General features: G+C 50.8%; 1 protein-coding gene across 1 annotated transcript in view; it reads right to left on the bottom strand.

The window, feature by feature from the left end:
* Nucleotides 1-6,480: 6,480 nt before the first annotated feature.
* The window catches only part of MAPK4 (mitogen-activated protein kinase 4), a 58,303-nt gene continuing 47,273 nt past the window's right edge, over nt 6,481-17,510 (bottom strand). The window contains exons 4-5 of the mRNA XM_046671140.1: nt 11,944-12,145; nt 6,481-9,114 (exon numbers count right to left, since the gene is read on the bottom strand). Of these exons, the coding sequence (XP_046527096.1) occupies nt 8,418-9,114; nt 11,944-12,145 (899 nt within the window). The 3' untranslated portion in view covers nt 6,481-8,417. The remainder of the gene's footprint in view (nt 9,115-11,943; nt 12,146-17,510) is intronic.

Genomic DNA, 17,510 nt, shown 5'->3' on the forward strand with positions numbered 1-17,510 from the left:
ACCAACAGCTTGGTGTCCTCGGTCTCTGGATGTCTGTTCTCAGTGAGAACATCAGATGCTGTGTATATGCTAAGCCAAAAGGACTTCTCTTGGCATTGACTGACCTCCGCTCTGCCCAGGTCGGGACAGCCCCAGGCAGGACTGTGGAGGAGATGAGGTTGGCCTGCTGTGGTCCCTGTACATCTTCCCCTCCCAACTGGTGTTCATTTAGCTCCCATAGGTGGGTTCACCTGACTCTGGGCTTTGTCTAAATTCTTCCCAGAGATATTCACCCCATGGAACTACTCAGCTCCCCCCCTTTTCTCAAAGCACTGCTCACAGGGGGCTGCTGTGATGAGCTACCTATACCATGTGTGAATGGATGGGGGCGCTAAGGCGGCCCCCACATCCAGGTCAGGTCTGGGTATTCAACACAGGGCTCCTGCAGGCCAGGCCAGACCAGGTGTTATTCCAAGGTCTTGGGGTATCTGATGGGAACCAGGGGCACAAGGTGCAGTCAGGTCTCCAAAGGGATTGAAACAGGGAGAAACCCGACCAGCAGCACTAGGGAAATTTCTCTCTCTGTCTCTCTCTCTCTCTCTCCTCCTGCCTTGTTCTTCTCCCTCTGTGATTAAGGACACTTGATGAACTTGGTCACCCCACAGTTCTGACGTTGGCTTGTCCTCAGTTCAAGCAACAGCAAAGACTGACACATATCTCTGCGTATTGCATCTAAATTCCCAGGAGAGATAGATGATCGGCCCAACCTGGGTCAGGTGTGTGCCCTGGTCCAGCCACTACGTTGGGGCTGAGAGCGGTGAGGGAGGAGCGTCACCAGAGCTCACACCTGGATGCAGGGGCCCCTCTCATGGGCGGGGGAGTATACTTCTCAGAGAAGGGAGGGTGTGGGCTGGGCAAATACTCCAAATGCTGGTGTTTTTGTTGTTGATTGTCATTTTTAATGGGAAAGTAGATTTTCCACATTGTTTGATGTAGAGCAATGTAAAAACCCCAGAGAACACATAATATTGAAAGTGTTATCAAGCCCGAATTCCGGATCCATCATTTACTATTGGTATAATCGTTTTTATTTTAATTATTTATCAAACGCTTATATAGCATTTTCTACATGCCAAACACTGTATCGGTCTAAGTGCTTTACATATTTTAACTTATTTAATCCTCATAATGATTATATGAGTTAGGTGGTATTATTACTATTATTACCATCATCATCCCATTTTACAGATAAGGAAACTGAGGCATAGAAAGGTTAAGCAACTTGCCCCGAGTCACACAGCTAGTCAGTGGGAGAGCTGGAATTTCACCCAGGCTGTCTGGCTCTATTATGCCTGCTCTGAATCCCTATGTTATGCTGACCTTGGATAAGTCATTTAACTTCTCTGTGCCTCAGTTTCCTCATTTGTGAAATGGGTTTGACGACATCTGCCTCTTCAGTTGAGGATTAAAATGGATGACACACGTGAAGCCCTGCCCCTCTGCATTAGTCAGGGTTCGCCAGAGAAACAAAATGAATAAGATGGACCAAAACCAATACATGTATATGGAAAAAGAGAGAGAGAGAGAGACGAGAGAGAGATTTATTTTAAAGGATTGGCTCACACAATTATGGAGGCTGGCAAACCTGCAATCTGTAGGGTGGACCAGCAGGCTGGAGACCCAGGGAGGAGCCAGTGTTGCAGTTGAAGTCTGAAGGCTGTCTGCTGGCAGAATTCCTTCTTGCTCAAGGGAAGTCAAGTCCTTGTTCTACTGAGGACTTCAACTGATTGGATGAGGTCTACTCATATTATGGACAGCACCTGCTTTACTCAAAGCTCACTGACTTAAATGTTAATCTCATCTAAAGATACTCTCACAGAAACATTCAGAGTAATGTTTGACCAAATATCTAGGCATCATGGCTCAATCAAGTTGGCACATAAAATTAACCTAACCACACACCCTAATCATAACTGGTAGGAGCCCATATGTGAGAAATCTGAATCTTTTCCTTCCTTCTCACCTCCAGGGCCCCCAGAGAACCATCTTTCAAGGGTTGGTGCTGTGTGTGGCTCAGCCTGACTGTTGACATCCTCAGTTCTCAATCTTGCCTCTTGCTTCATTTGGCCATCCCTTAGGCAGCTGCACAGCCAGAGAGCACCCTCAGCTACAGAACTCAGAGGCCCTCAGCTTGTCGTTTCAGTACAGCTCTGGGGTAGCTGGAAATGACTGACTCCCAAAGCAATCCATCATGCATGTGGCACAATTGCCCCAGTAGCAATAACCCTGCTGACAGAATGAGCAGCGATCTCACTCACAAATCAGTCGACAGGCTTGGCTTTCATAAGCAGACCATGATTCAATAAGAAAAGGCATCTCAGGCGTTAGATTGCTTAACATCTGCCTTAGCATGCCTGCTTTGATTATTACTATATTTTAATAATGCTGCATATCCTTAAAAATGTGCAGGTATATTTTACCTAATAAGATCTCTGTTATAAACAGCTGTATTGCCTCAGCTTTGCTGTAATGTTCACACAAGACAAACTCTCACAAACTTTAGAATTGCAGGAGACACGACTATATTCAATGTCACCATGCAGTAGAGGGTTAACTCAGCAGACCCTAGTTTCTCAGATGCTGTACATTCCAAAGGAAGGCCTTTCTTTAGAAGGACTGGTCCTTGACTGGCTCCTGGGTGACAACCTCTGAGCCCTCGCAGTGTACATCTGAGCCTCTGGTCCATGCTGCATCAGTTTGGCCTCTGGGGGACTGGAGACTGTGTAACTGAGATCAGTCAGAGTCCTACATCACTGATCCCCAGTAAAAACCCTGGACACCAAGGTTCAGGTGAGATTCCCTGGTTGACAATACTTCACATGTGTTGTCACACATTGCTGCTGGGAGAATTAAGCATGTCAACTCCATTGGGAGGGGACACCTGGAATCTCACACCTGGTTTCTCCTGGATTTTGCCCACAGGCCTTTTCTTTTTGTTGATCTGTATCCTTTCACTGTAACAAACCATAACCATGAGTATAACAGTTTTTCTGAATCCTATGAGTACTTCTAGTGAATTATTGAGCCTAAGGGTGGTCTTGGGGACCTCCAACATAGTCACTTGGCTGAGGGTTCCATGGTGGGGAGGAGAGGCAGAAAGCGAACTTTTGGGAATGTTAAGAAGAGCATGTTAATAAGGAAAGGGCTGGAACTGGATCTTGGAGTACTCACCAGGAACCTTGAATGTCTCTTACTTGCACCTCAGAGGTTTTATATATTTTTCCCATTGATCCACCCAAACCATAAAAAGCCACTGGGGCAGGTCCTTCTTCTGCCTCTTTATGCCCCACAGGGCCTAGTGCAGTGCCCTGCAATGCAGATGGTACCCTGCCCAGATCCCTTTCAGCAGTGAGTGTGCCCATTGTTCAGCTGCTGTGGGTTTTGGTTGCTAAGTGGCTCACAGCCACTCCTAGGAGAACTGCCTTTGGCCAAATGGGTCCTGCTCCCCGGCCCCAACCCCCACAGCCAGAACCAATGGCTCACTGACATGGGGGCACAAAAGGCTGCCCTCTTTTCCTCCAGGTGGGACCAACTCCTCAGTGCAATTCATGCCCCAGAGAATTCTGTGGGATCAGGCTGAAGCTGGTCTCCACTCAGACCATGTGCTTGCTGAGCATCCTTCTTCAGCCCTAACTGCTTCCTGTACTCTTCCTCTTCTTAGGGCATTCCCTCAATCAACCACTTTTTCAAGAATCTCCACCTCAGGGACAAATTTCAGGGAACCAAGTCAAGAGTGATGAACACGCTTTCATAGCCTTTGGAACCCCCAAGACCATATTTTAAAACAATGGCAGTGGACTTAACCAACTCAGCATGGCTCACAGTGTCCTTGTTTCTGCAAAGGAATTTCTCAGTCACTTAAAGCTCTATCTTAGTATTGAGTCTATGAATTAGAGTGGAGAAAATATAAACCTTTTTGGTCCACTTGTTAGCAGCTCTGGGAGACAGAGGGTGAGACAATTGTTGAAGAGGAGGTTTTGTTCTTAGTCACAAACCTGTCATTTGTGTACTTCCTCTTTCCCACAACAGAACCTATTTGCTCCACATCTGTCAACTAATCTTGACCGCAGGGCTGGGCTGGGTAGGCACTCTGAAGGGCCAATCTGATGCACCGTGAGGACCTTGAGTCTGGTATCCTTCTAATGCCGAGATGGCTCTTCCTGGTTTCAGAGTGGAAACAGAGCCAATACTACTAATGGGACGGAATGACTCAGAGCTCAGCTGAGCTGCCCGGCCAGAGCACCGTGCCGAGGAGACTGGAGCCACGGGATCAGTCCTCTGGTGGATTGGGTTCTGTTTTCTGACTGTGGATTGTACTCAGAATCCTGCCACATTGTCATTTCCATGTGTGCCACTGGGTGCTAAAAGGTGTCAAGGCATAGAAGTGTTAATGCACCAGTTAGATAAGAATGTGCAGAGCAAGAAAGAGACATCAGTGGAGACTAATTAACTTGAACTCTGAGATCTTGAATGTCAAAATCTGGAAGGGTTTTAGTGGTCTTAGTGAAATTCTCAGTGTAAAAGAAAACAATTCAAGTCTCAAGGATCAAAACGGTCCTAAGCACAGGCAAGAACACAGCTCTTGCACTCAAGCCAAAGGCCCACCAGTTGGTTCTGACACAAAGACCCCCATTGGTTTGATACCTGAACTTCTCAACAGTGATGGGGATTGCTGATGCCAGAGTTGGATTAGTGAGACTATTGGCAGGGACACTGATGGTGAGCTTGGGATGTTCCAGGGATTAAAGGAAAAGCCATGGGCTGCTTAGGTAGCAACTCAACTTAGTACCTCCAGCTACTTTCACCTCTGCTTACTGGAGCTTTAGCTGAGGCTTCCTGCCCTGTGGCCAATTTAATCCTTGTAGGGAGGGAGGAAGGGTTGACAAAACCAAAGGTATTGCCAACACTAGCAAGCATACTCTGCATGGGTCCTGGAGCCTCTTCATGTTATTCTATTGTTGACACCTGTGGGTGTTGTAGGCGCTCTACCGACATCCCTTTGCCCTCGCCTTTGTGCGTGCCAGCCCAACTCCTATCTGCCAACACCTGTGTCCTTTTGCCTGTGGCCTTTCTCTGGCCACTGGAGCCTGTTCTGCCCCAGGACACGCCCAAAGGTGGTGGGGAAGTAGCAGCCCAGGAGAGTATCATCAGCCAAGGAGTGGCTGGGTGGGAAGGCCCCGAGGTGGACGTTCCTTCTGCCTAATGGAGCTCCCCGCCAGGATTAAGCTGCCATTGCCCACAGCGCTGACTTTCATCCTTTGCTGGCTTCCTTCCTGTCCCCATCACTTCCCCATTGCTCTCCGTGTCTCCTGAGGTCCTTCCTCCTAGGCCCAAATTACTTGCACTTGATTCTTTGTCTCAGGTTTGCTTCTGAAGGAAACTAAGCCAGTGCCCCATCCTACTTTCCTTACTGCATAGATGAGGCCCTGAGTCAGGCAGAAGCTGCCCGGAGGAGCAGCTTCTAAGGCCAGTCTGCAGAGAACTGGAGAATTGTTTGGTGTGGAAAACTTGCATTTAGCGTCAGAAGCGTTGTGAGTAGAAACACAGCATCACAGGTGACAGGATCAGACAACACACGAGTGCATGAGGAGAGCAGCCTTCCTTCCTCCTCTTAGTTCTTTCCTTTTGCTGCTGTTTGCTGTTGGGGCTTCTGAACTTCCTCCACCTCAAACCTTATTTCCTGTATTCTAGCAGCCTAAGCCTCAAATTGGGCCTCAAGGCTTCTCCAATCTAAGATTTCAACCAGGACTCTGCCACAGCTCCGGACCACTCTCTTTACTCCCGTCGCCTGGCAGGGAGATAGTCACTCTCAGCCGACACTTTGGTGAGAACCCCATAATTGGCTTAAGAGGGTGCTTCTCTTGGCTCAAATGCATTGCAACAGTAGAAAGTTCTTTTAATTAAAGGGCCTTTCAGGAAAGCCAAAATAAACAGAAACAAATTTTAAAACCCCTCTCTATTGTCTATGTTTACATTTGTTGAAAAACGAAGTTTGGGCTAACGCTTTGAGGCAGGTATTACAAAGGGGTGGGCTTCAGCTGGGTGGGCTCTCAGGCATCTGGGAGGTGTGGCTCTGTGGGTATTTTTTGGGGTTGGCTCCCCAAAATCCCATGATGCTGGCACCTTTTGTGACTGGAAGGAATCAGCCTTGGTCAGAAGATTCAGAGTTTTGGCTCCAAGACATGGTCTGAAATCTACAACACAGACACCAGGCCTGACCCAGGAGATTCTGGAATCACTTCCCTGATTTCCAACCTGTGGAGATTCTCCTCTCCCCTCCAACTGCAACCCCTCAAAACACTGGCCTTCAGGGGTGCAGGGAGAAGCCAGTCAGGCTCCGATGAATCAATCAGTGCCAAGACAGACTCCGATAATACATAAATGAATGAAACAATACTTAATAAGTGAGTCTGTGTTCCAATAAAACTTTATTTGGCCCGTCCTGATCAAGTTTAATAACGTTTAATAGATCTTTTTAAAACATGAGTAGTAATAACAATTCCTCTGTAATAACAATTATATATGAACTCCTAGTCAAGGTCAGCAGCTTGTTCCTTTACCAAAAATGTAAAGCCGCCCTCTGAGGACAAATGGCACATGAGGAGCGGTGTACATTTCCTCTTCTTTAAAAAAAAAAAAGAAAGAAAAACCAAAACACTTCATATTTACATATTTTCCGTTTAAAAATTGGTCAGTGTGATTAATTCTGTTTTTAAATATAAGTTTCTAACGTGTAGCAGGTTTCAATGTACAAATCCTAGTTAGCTGATTAGATTTAAGGTGCTGTTGAGGTGAGGGTGACCACAGCCCAAGACCAACACTGGGGACAATTCTGCTTACAGATTGGCTAGACTTCCTGTGGGTATCTTTGGGGATGGGGAGCTGAACACCAGTGATGGAAATGGCAGAGCATTCCAGGGGGTGGACTATGCTTCTGCAGAGCCCCTGCTGGGCCACACACCATCACCCCAGGTTCTGTGTGCCAGCACACCTCTGGGTTTGCATGCTCCAAACTCATCCTAGCCTAAGCGATGAGGGGCATGGTGGCTTGGAGTCCCTTCCTTTGTCATGGGGTCCCCATGCTGGTGCCTGACCCCTGAGGGCCCTCGCTGTTGGCATCCCACCTTTCATACCGTCCTATCTTTCTGGATTCCTGCCCCCAAGGCCACTTGCTCTCCAGTGCATTTCTTTAGGGGCTGCTCTTTGCCAAGGCTAAAAGGGCAATCAAAATCAAGGGTGGTATTAATGAAGCCTGATAGGTCTTATGTGAAATCTTCTCTCCTAACACAGTTTCTCTATGGTGGGCATCTTACTGTTTTCGTCCTCATGCTGACAACATGAGTTCCCAGTGTCAGGTTGGAGAGGAGCTGTGTATACGTGCATGGGGGAGTGGGGTGCAGGCTGGAGGGAGTCTTGGAATAGCTGTCTTCAAGCTCACCCACGTATGATGTCCCCTCAGGAAGTAGGGCTGTGTCTTTGTGTCTGCGCACATTTCTGGAAAGTGCATAGGGAGTTCTGGAGGAGGTGTGTGCACAGGCCCAAGAGAATGAGTTATTTTATCCACAGACCCCAAACTGGTCTGGTCTGAAATAAAGATTTCAGACCATGCAGGGGTGAGGCAAATACAGGGGTGTGGCAGATGGGAATTTTTAAGGACCTGAAGAGCCAGAAAAAGTATGCTTGGTGACTAGGGTAAAACTGGCTCAGTTTCCAATTTTGGAATACAAGAAACATTGCTCTGAATAAAAGAATATAGAATGGGTTAGATGGTAATGGACAGGGAAGAAACACCTTGGACCATGTTTTCTGATTGAAAAGCCAGAGTGACCCCAGCGGAGGAAGACATTATGTAGTGGACAGACACTGGCCTGGGGGCAGGAGACTGGGATTCAAGGCTTTCTGGGACACTGACTAGGCCCTGACCTTAAGTCACTTGCTTCTCTGGGGCTCTCTGTCCTTCCTCACCTGTCAGTTGAGGCCACTTGGGTGAGATGGTTTCAACACTGTGCCTGCAAGGTTCCTCTGCACCCAGCCACCCAGGCACGGCCTGCAGACACTGCTGCCGAAGACATGTTTCTTCCCTGCACACCACCACTTATAAAAAGCCAGGGCCTCCTCTGCACTGGGAGAGCAGTCAGCCCCCAATCTAGGCTCCTGTTCAAACCCGCTCCCAGAGGTTAAAGGCTAGTTATTAAGGCAGTTTAAGAAATGGACATTCCTCTCACTCCTCGGATCCTTCCTGTGTTCTGCTAACCTCAAGGCAGCAGAGAGGCGTGGAAGGGGTGGTGGAGGTGCCAGGGAGGTGGCCCCCTCCTGCCAGGCCCAGGCTGTCCCGGGTGGGGCCTCCTGCTTGGGGGCCTGGGGCGCCACCTCCGCCCTCACCACCTTTCTTTGGAGAAGGCCTCGGTCTGCACGAGATCCCCAGGATGCTCGGAGATGCACGCGCCGTTGAGGTCGCCCAGTTTATTGTCCGGCAGGTCCTCCGGCTTGGTGCAGAGCTTCAGGGCGCGGGAGATGAACACATCCAGGTCGAACTGGGGGCTGGCGCCCCCGTCTATTGGGGCCGGGCGGCCGGGCGGAGAGGCAGACAGGCGGCGCTCGGGGCCCTCGCGGGGCGGGCTGGAGTGCTCAGGGCCGCCCTGCGTGCTCTTGACCCACTGCGCGATCTCCAGGAAGAGGCTGGCAGGCTCATCCTCGCGAGCCCCGGGGTCCGCGGCCACCGCGGCGGTGGGGGGCGCACCGGCCGCCTGCTTCCAGTGCGACAGGTCCAGGATGAGCTTGGGCTCCGAGTAGTGGTGCGGCTTGTTGTCGCGCCACAGCAGCTTGTCCAGGTAGGACGGCGACCCTACCTTGTAGTCGCAGGAGTGCCCGTAGTCGGTCTCGAAGGCGCGCTCCATGGACGAATGCGACTGCTCCAGGAAGCGCTCGGAGCTGCTCTGCGAGTCCTTGCGCGGGTCCACCTGCACGTCCTCCGCCAGCGGCGCCGAGCCCGCGCGTGGATCGCGCTGCACCTCGCTCGCGTCCTGGCACCGGTCGGGCCGCCACTCCAGGTCCGACGACAAGCTCACAGGGTACCTGCAAGGGTCAGACGGAACGGTGATCGGACCCCCCCAGGCGGGGTGGCTTCGCGGACGGAGCCAAACCCCCTAATCCCTGTCTGCCACCCACAGGCCGGCTTTTCATTCCTTCCCAGTCCCTCCAGCTCCTGTCCCCTCCACTCCCAAGGTGGGAGGGTGATGCGACAAGGTAATGGTGAGCCTTGAGGGCTCAGGTAGAGGGACCAAGTGTTTAGCTTAACTCTGTGTTCTTTTATATTCATTCAATCCCCTACAAGTATTTCCTGAGCACCTATGTGCCAGGCATTGTTTTAGGCATTACCAGACACAGTAGTGAAAAAAACAACAAACCCCCTGTCCTCACAGAACGTTCTTTCTAGCTGATCCACTATGCAGTGCTCCTTAAACTCTGATATGCACACAAATTGCCTGGGGACCTTGTTAAAATGCAGATCCTGATCCAAGAGATGGGAGATGGGGCCTGAGATTCTGCATTTCTATCAGGCCCCCAGGTGCTGCTGATGCTGCTGGTCCAGGGACCACACTTTGAGTAGCAAGGCCCTAGTGGGGGTGCTTCTCAGCCCTGGCTCAGATTAGAGTCACTTGGGGGAACTAAAAATAAAATTCCAGCCTACCCCATGCCGCAAATTCTGATTCAGTAGGTCTAGGGTGGGGTCCTGCATCAGCATGGTTTAAAAACCTCCCCAGGGGATACTAAGGTACAGCCAGGGCTAAGAACTCCTGCCCTAGTGGATCTGGTTGGATGCTCCACAGCACCCTGCACGGATGTAGAGCAGGTGAGGCCTGCGGAAAGATTACAGACACCCTCAGGAGAGGCCAGAGATCCAAAGAGAGAATTCTGCCCTCTGTCGTCTGTCCGGCAGCTGTGGAGAGTGAAATCAGCTAGCCAAGAGCAAATGAAGGGCAGGCTGGCAGGCGGGCAGGCCATCCGCTTGGGCTAAGCTGTCCCTCCCTGTGCCAGGTGCTTTTTGCAGAACTGTGGGGAGCAAGACAGGGAGCACAGAGGAGGCAGCAGCCAGCAGCCAGCTGCTCTCGGAATAGGAGGCCTAGCACTCACGTAGGAAAAACCAACACACCAAGGACAGGCAGGTTTGGCCGTGTGAAGGGCGGACGGGTAGCGGCAGTCCACACGGTATGGTTTGCAAGGCATGGGACAGCCTCAGTACCGCCCGCCTTCCCAGTGACGCCATTAGGGCAGGAGTCACTCCTGGAGGCGAACACTGCCTCCTCTCATGAGGGTCCTCGAAACTGCAGAGATTTCTAGGAGGAAGAACTTGTGAAGACCCTAACCCTTGGCTGCCACAGGCCACAGGCCAAAAGTAAGTTATCTTTAGTCTTCACAGCAACCCCGCGGAGTTAGTAGTAGCACCCGCACCTTATAGACGAAGACACTAGTGTTCAGAAGTTATGCAGTTTGCCTAAAGCAGCAGTGCCTGTAGCACGAGGTTTGTCATGGTCTTTGTCATGCTCCTCCTTCATGCAGGTGTGATGGGAAAGGTTGGGAGCAGAAGTGCACGAGGTCTGGAGATGGTCAGAGTTGAGGGGCAGCGGCCGAAGAAGCCTGCTACAGCTTTTCCTGGTGCCAACCCCATGCCGCAGCCATGATAAGCACAGGATGAACCTCGCTGAGCCAGCACTCCCTGCCCCTAGATGCTGTGGAGTGGAAGGGGAGGGGCTGCAGGGACCATAGGCAAGGGCAGGCCTAGCGTGGGGGTGGCAAAAGCATCGTCATTAATCTCTATTTGCTGGCAACTCTTCATAACAACAGTCGATGACAACAAACCTGTCCAAAAATAGCAATGTTGCCTTGGCCCTCCCTCAGTGCCTCCTTAATCTGAAACCCATCATCTGTCAAATGACTGAAAAGGAGAAATTGCTCATCTGTCACTTATGTAACTAGCTGTCACATTCCCATAACAGTGGGGCTCCGGTTTAGGACCCCTCGGAGCCCTAGTTGCTAAGCCCTCGACTTCTATTTCTAAATGGAGCAGCTCTCAGCTCTCCCTCCCAGGATTAGCAGATGGAGATGCCCCAAAGTTTAGCTGCCTGAGCTAGGAAGATCAGAAAAGGAGAGGACCTAAGAGATCATTATGTGCCCATGCAGAGATTGGTAAAAAACGTATCTTCTACCCAACTCTGATTCATTGGTAGTGACTTCTGGAGACACTGTGTAGAGAAGGATTCTCAGGTCTCATCTGGTTAGTGGGAAAGGGTCCTGTGATTCCTTAGCAGTGTCTGACATGGATGCAGATTAGCGAGGACCCCAAACGGGCCAGGTGTTAGTAGTGTGACACAATGCCAATCTCTAATCTCTCTGAGCTGTAGCTTCCTCATGTGTCAATGGGCAATAATAACGGCCCCTCGCTTAATGGCACTCTCAGGAGGTGCAAATGATGTCAGCCACATGCAAGTATTGTGTAGTGGTAAATTTCATGTTGTTTTCTTTCCTCGCATTGCTGCATTTGACTTCTCAAGGGAAAATTCCCAGCCTGCTAGATGTGAGCTCCTACAGTGGGTATTCAATTAAAAACTTCCTGAACATTGTATCGAGCCCTGTGTTCAGTATACTCAGGGTGGGGAGGAAGCTGGTGGCTGTGTGGCACAAAGGAAGGCCCCTGATCTACATATGCAAGACACGGCTGGTCATCTACTGAGAGTGTTGTGTCAGGGGACAGGAGAGAGAAAGGCAGGAAGCTAAGTAGGGGGAAAGCGCCCCATGGACTATAGAACTTGAGAGAAGGAGGGAAAGGTCATGGAGGCAAAATAGAAAAGGGAGGATGGGAATGTGGGCTCTAGACTCCGGGGCTGCACACCCCTGGAACTGCACCTGTCCCAGTTGGAGAGCTGGCTCTGGTTGGCGGCCATCAGCAGGATGTCGTCAATCTCATCCTCGATGCGGAAGGGGTGCTGTGAGGTGGGCTCGTCCTCGGGGCATGAGTAGGGGCTCATGTAGGGGTGCTGCAGCCCCATCTCGGCTGTGAGGCGATCCATGGGGTTAAAGGTCAGGATCTTCTCCAGAAAGTCGATGGCTGTGGGGAGTAAAGCAGGACATGAAGGTCATTTGTTGCCCCTGCCAAGCTGAGAATGAGGCTCCTCAGCGTGGTGATGTTCCCTGGTGTTTGTACTTTTCCATTGGTAAAAAGGGTTTTAGCCATTTTCTTTCTCATGATCCTCACAACAATCCAGTGACAAATTCAGAGCTGATGCTGCTTTTTTGACTTCACAAAAGAATTAATAGAGGCCCGGGGGATAAAGGGTCTGGCTTAAGGTCACCATAGGTTACAGGGGTCCAGGGGTCTGCCTTAGGCTGGATTTCTCCAGAGACAAGGGTTAGGGGGGAAGGTAGTTTATGTGGCAGTGATCGCAGGAAGCACCAGTAGGGGAGGGGAAAGAAGCTGATGGAAGATGAACCAATGAGCAGATGCCTCTTTGGGGCTCAGTACCATTGGGGTCTTCCAGGAGACAGCATGAGACACAGCTCCAAGATGGTTCCACTTGGGTGGGGAAGCTGGGGTATTTCTCCACCCCTCCCATTTGTCACAGGTTGAGTGCTGTGCAGGAGCCAGCAGTAAGGAGCCTCAGTGTGAAAGGCCACTGTGGAGGTGGGTGAGCGGGACAGGGCCCGACAGCCCAGAGCTCTTCCTGCCATATGCTATCCCTGGAGGTCTGACAAACAAAGGCGGGCAGGCTTGATCTTCAACATAGTTAACCACCAGGCTGAAGCCCCTCTGCTGTTCTAGGCAGTGACCTTTAGTGGCCAGGCCATAGGGAGGTCCTGGGAAGCTGGAACCTGGGGACAGGAAGGGACACTTGGAAGCCCTGTGCAGTGGCTATTTGCCAACCAGCATGAAGGTATATCAAGATGTCAGCAGCCAGTAGGGCATTATGGGGGTGTATTGGCTGAACATCAGCTGTGCACACAGGTCCTGGTGCCCTTTTTCCTAAGCAGGAGTAGGGGCACCCATCTGCCCTGTGAGCTGGGCCTTGGGTTATCTCAGGGCAAGGTCTAACCTGGAACTTTGTATTAGTTCTCAGTGCTGGAGGCTCCACTAAAATCATGACTTGGCTAATCAGGTTACAGCCCACATGGAAAGGGAGGAATGCCCCTGAGCTCCAGGCCCAGGCTGCTGTCCCCTCAGAGGGGCTCCCGGTGGGCCTCAGCCCGTGCCATTACCCTGCCCCTCACACTAGTCTTGGATCTCTTTGCAGGAAATTCATCAACGATTCAGGAAATTGATGGATTCAGAAGGTCACTGGCCTCCCAGGAGGATGCGGTGCTGCTCTGTAACCTTAGACCAAAAGATCGGTTAGGCAGCTGTAACTCTGATCACCCCCAAATGCTCTGGGGGCTCAGGGGATGCTTCTGGGCCCAGGGCTGCAGACCTGAAGGAGGATCAGCCTCACAAATTCTCAGGACTGGGGAGAATCGGGCACTCTGGTGCATGGCCCAGCTCTGCGCTGCCCAGCTCCAGGCTGGGCAAGCCTTTCCTCTTTGGGCCCCTGGCCCCTCCCTCGGCTCCATCTATTACACTGGACCTTTTACAAGGAAATGAGAGAGTTAAAAGCTCTAAACATTGGCAGGCATCATCACCATTATCATCATTATTAAAAAAGACCCAGGGAACCCTGAAGTTGGAAAGTGCCAGTCCCGAAGGCCACTCCACGGATTCTAGTAAGGATGAGAATCTCCTCTCTCCTCTCCCTGACAGCTGGTCCTCTTGCAGGTACCCAGACACTTCTGGGAATAGTAGAAATCCTGCCTTACATCAAACCTAAATCTGCCCCCTTGAACTTCCACCCCTGAGCCTAGCCCTCCCTCTGTGGTCCCCCAATGACCATGTTCTCTCTGCCCCATGACTGCCCCTCTCATGTTTCAAGGCAGCAGCCATACCCCATGCAAGCCCCCTTTCCTCCTGGCCCACAGCTGGCCTATAGCTCCCAGCCTCCCCTGCAGTTAGGTGTGGCTAGGTGACTGGAGCCAATGGAACAGGGGGAAGTGACATGTGCAGCCCGCTTCCAGGCTCGACCTATAAAGAATCCTGCAAGAGTGTCTGCTCTCTCTGCCTCTGGCTTCAGCTGGGAGTTGGTGCCCAGGGGGACCTTGGAAGCCATGTGTTGAAGATGGCGGATGGCCTGAGTCCCAGCCATGGCCCTCTGGCTCCCCGACTCTGTCTGGCCTTGAGCAGAGCAGTGACCCACTGCTGGGGGCGGGGAGCCGTGCAGACTTGAGGTTTATCTGCTGCAGCTCTAGCTTTACCTTAACTCATAAACCACACCCCCCAACTCCTTTTCTCTAGTTCAACCTTCCTAGATGTTTCTAAGGTGCTTCTAGCATATTGAGGCTTCTGTGCAATCTTGTCACCTTCCTGTGGCCTAGTGGATTCCAGACTGGACTCCTCAGAGCCTAGGGGTCCTGGAAAGACTCTCAGGGGCATCTCTGGAGATGGAGAGGCAGGTGGGCAGGGTCCTGAGCCCCTCAACCCTGCTTCACCCCGAGCTCTCCTGTGACCTGTTCCGTATATTAGGTCTCCTCATCGGGTTTGTCACTGGTTCTATATTTACTTCTTATAGTAGACGGAGATCAGAACTGAGTGCCCCAGTGCAGTCTCAGGGCCTGCTCCCTTGTCCTGCGCCTGTGGCGTCATGGCTGTCTCGGCTGCTGAGGGACCCAGTCCACCTGGACCACGTCCTTTGAGCCTCTGAGGGCTTCAGCCAGACACCTGCTTGCCTCTCACCAGGCCCGCGGGGCATCAAATATGCAGTGGGGGAGTGAACCGAGGGTCACCAGCTGGCTCTTCTGGGCAGAGGGGCTTAATGCCCTCTCTCCTGCTGACATTTCATTTCAGTGCCACCTCATTACCCTAAGGCTGGAGGCTGATTGAGGCCACTTTTCAAGGCCAGAGGCCAATCAGAAAATGTTGGTTGCAGCTGGCACATTGGGAGGGTGAAGCAAGCCTGGCGTTAGAGAACATCTGCTCAGCTACAGGATCGAGTCCACACTCACCAGCAGCTGGGCCTCTCGGCCCTTCTCACCTGTCCAGCTCCACGTCCTACAATCAGGTTTGTGACTTGTCCTGTTGATCTGAGCCCTCACCACTCCACTAGGGCAGCTCCCTGTGCCTGTCAGTGCTCGGGGGCTCTCTTCCCCTCTCCAAATGCCTGGAGCTCTCGCTGGCCCCTCTCGCTGTGCTCCTTAACCTTCATACTCATCTCTGATGGGCGTTCCCTACCTTCCCAGCTAGACCATCTCTTAGGCCTCTTTGAATTTCCAAACCTAGCACAGTTCTCTAGCCACAGTGGCTGAATAAATGTTGGCTGATGCTGGTGATGACAGTGAGGAGCTTTATCTTCCACCTGGCACCAATTCTGATTTCATCGAGACAAGGCCCACCACTCTCAGAGCCAAGTCACCAAGGGGCTGCTATGTGTGTGGTTGCTTGGGGGAAGGGACATGGGTAGACACATCCTTGATCCAGAATTCCTAAGAGTTGAATACGCCTCTTGTCATGGTGGGATTTCTACAGAGGCCTGGGAATCAAAGTAAATATGGATGGGCTGAGTCTTAATTTGTGGTGAATCAAATTATCCCTCTTCCCCTTTAATGATGGGCAAACTGAGGCAGTTTACTGATTGAATGGGGATCATGGCCAAAGACATTGTTAGTCCAAGTTTTTGGTTTCTTGATGGGGAGGAGGGTGGCAGAAACTGCTAGTTGTACCCTATGTCTGTTCTCTTTCACAATAATGGACACAAAGTATCATGGAATAAATATCCACTTCGCAGCTTCCACTGCAGTGAGATGGGGCCATGTGACTAGGTTCTGGCCAACAGGACGTGAATGGAGGTGAGGTGTACAAATTCTGGCTCACAACCTTAAGGGCAAGGGGAGCGCCCCCCTTCCCCACCTTTCTCCAGGGGGTAGGGGCAGCACCCTAAGATGGCAGAATGACAAGATAGAAGGGGCTTGGGCCCCTGGACGACTTTGTAGGGCAGGTCCACCATATTGGCCCTGGACTGTCTGCTTTTGGATTATTATATGAAAGAGAAGTAAACTTTTTTTTTCTTTTTTTTTTTTTTAGTTTTTTTGTTTGTTCATTTTTTTTGAGGAAGATTAGCTCTGAGCTAACATCTGCCACCAAATCCTCCTCTTTTTTGCTGAGGAAGACTGGCCCTGAGTGAAATCGTGCTCATCTTCCTCTACTTTATATGTGGGACACCTGCCACAGCATGGCTTGACAAATGGTGTGTATGTCCACGCCCGGGATCCAAACCAGTAAACTCTGGGCAACCGAAGCAGAATGTGAAAACTTAACTGCTGCACCACCGGGCTGGCCCCTCTTTTTTCTTAAATATGAAATAAATGTTATTTAAGTCATTGTGGATTTGGGTCTCTCTTATAGTTGGCTGAACCTATATCCTACCTAACATGGGGATTTCATAAGGAAGCCTCTGGCAGGTTTGAGGCCCACTCATAACGTAATGTCTAAGATAGATGGAGCAACTATCCTATGCCAAGAGCTTTAAAAATACTATTCTAGGGGTTGGCCCCGTGGCCGAGTGGTTAAGTTCACGCACTCTGCTGCAGGCGGCCCAGTGTTTCGTTGGTTTGAATCCTGGGCGCGGACATGGCGCTGCTCATCAAACCACGTTGAGGCAGTGTCCCACATGCCACAACTAGAAGGACCCACAACGAAGAATATACAACTATGTACCGGGCCGCTTTGGGGAGAAAAAGGAAAAAAATAAAATCTTTAAAAAAAAAATACTATTCTACTTACTCGTCACAATGACACTATGTGACATATATTATTGCACTCATTTTACAGTCAAGCAAACTGAGATACAGAGAAGTTAAGAAACTTGCCCAAGGCCAAATGGCTAGTCACTGGTGGAACTGGGCATTGAGGCTGGGTCTGGCTTTCAAGCTGATAAAGCTCATGTTCTCTGCACCACACCATGCCTTCCAAGGGCAAAACAGTAAAGGGAGATGAAGGAGGAAGGCAAATGAGGAAGACAAGAAAGAAAAGGAAGAAAATTCAGGGTTGATTTCAATTAGGGTATAATTTGCAACCAGTAAAATGCATAAATCTTAAGTGTTCAGGTCAATGATGTTTTTGAACCCCTGGAACTACCATCACACTGAAGATATCAAATATTTCCGTCACCCCCAGAAGTTTCCTCATGTTTCAGCCAAGCCAACCTCCACATCAACCTTCCAGAGGGACCACTCTGAGAATATGGAGGACACTGATGACTGCCTCCAGAGTTGCCTGATGGCCGAACCCAAGGCCAGTCATCCTCAGCGTGAAGCAGCTGGGACAAATGCCACTGCCAGGGAGCCTCAGCTTCTGCATCCAGGGACTATGACTGGTCTTTTTGGAAGGACACCACCGC

This window comes from Equus quagga, chromosome 9 (genome assembly GCF_021613505.1).
Source record: "Equus quagga isolate Etosha38 chromosome 9, UCLA_HA_Equagga_1.0, whole genome shotgun sequence".
NCBI lineage: Eukaryota > Metazoa > Chordata > Mammalia > Perissodactyla > Equidae > Equus > Equus quagga.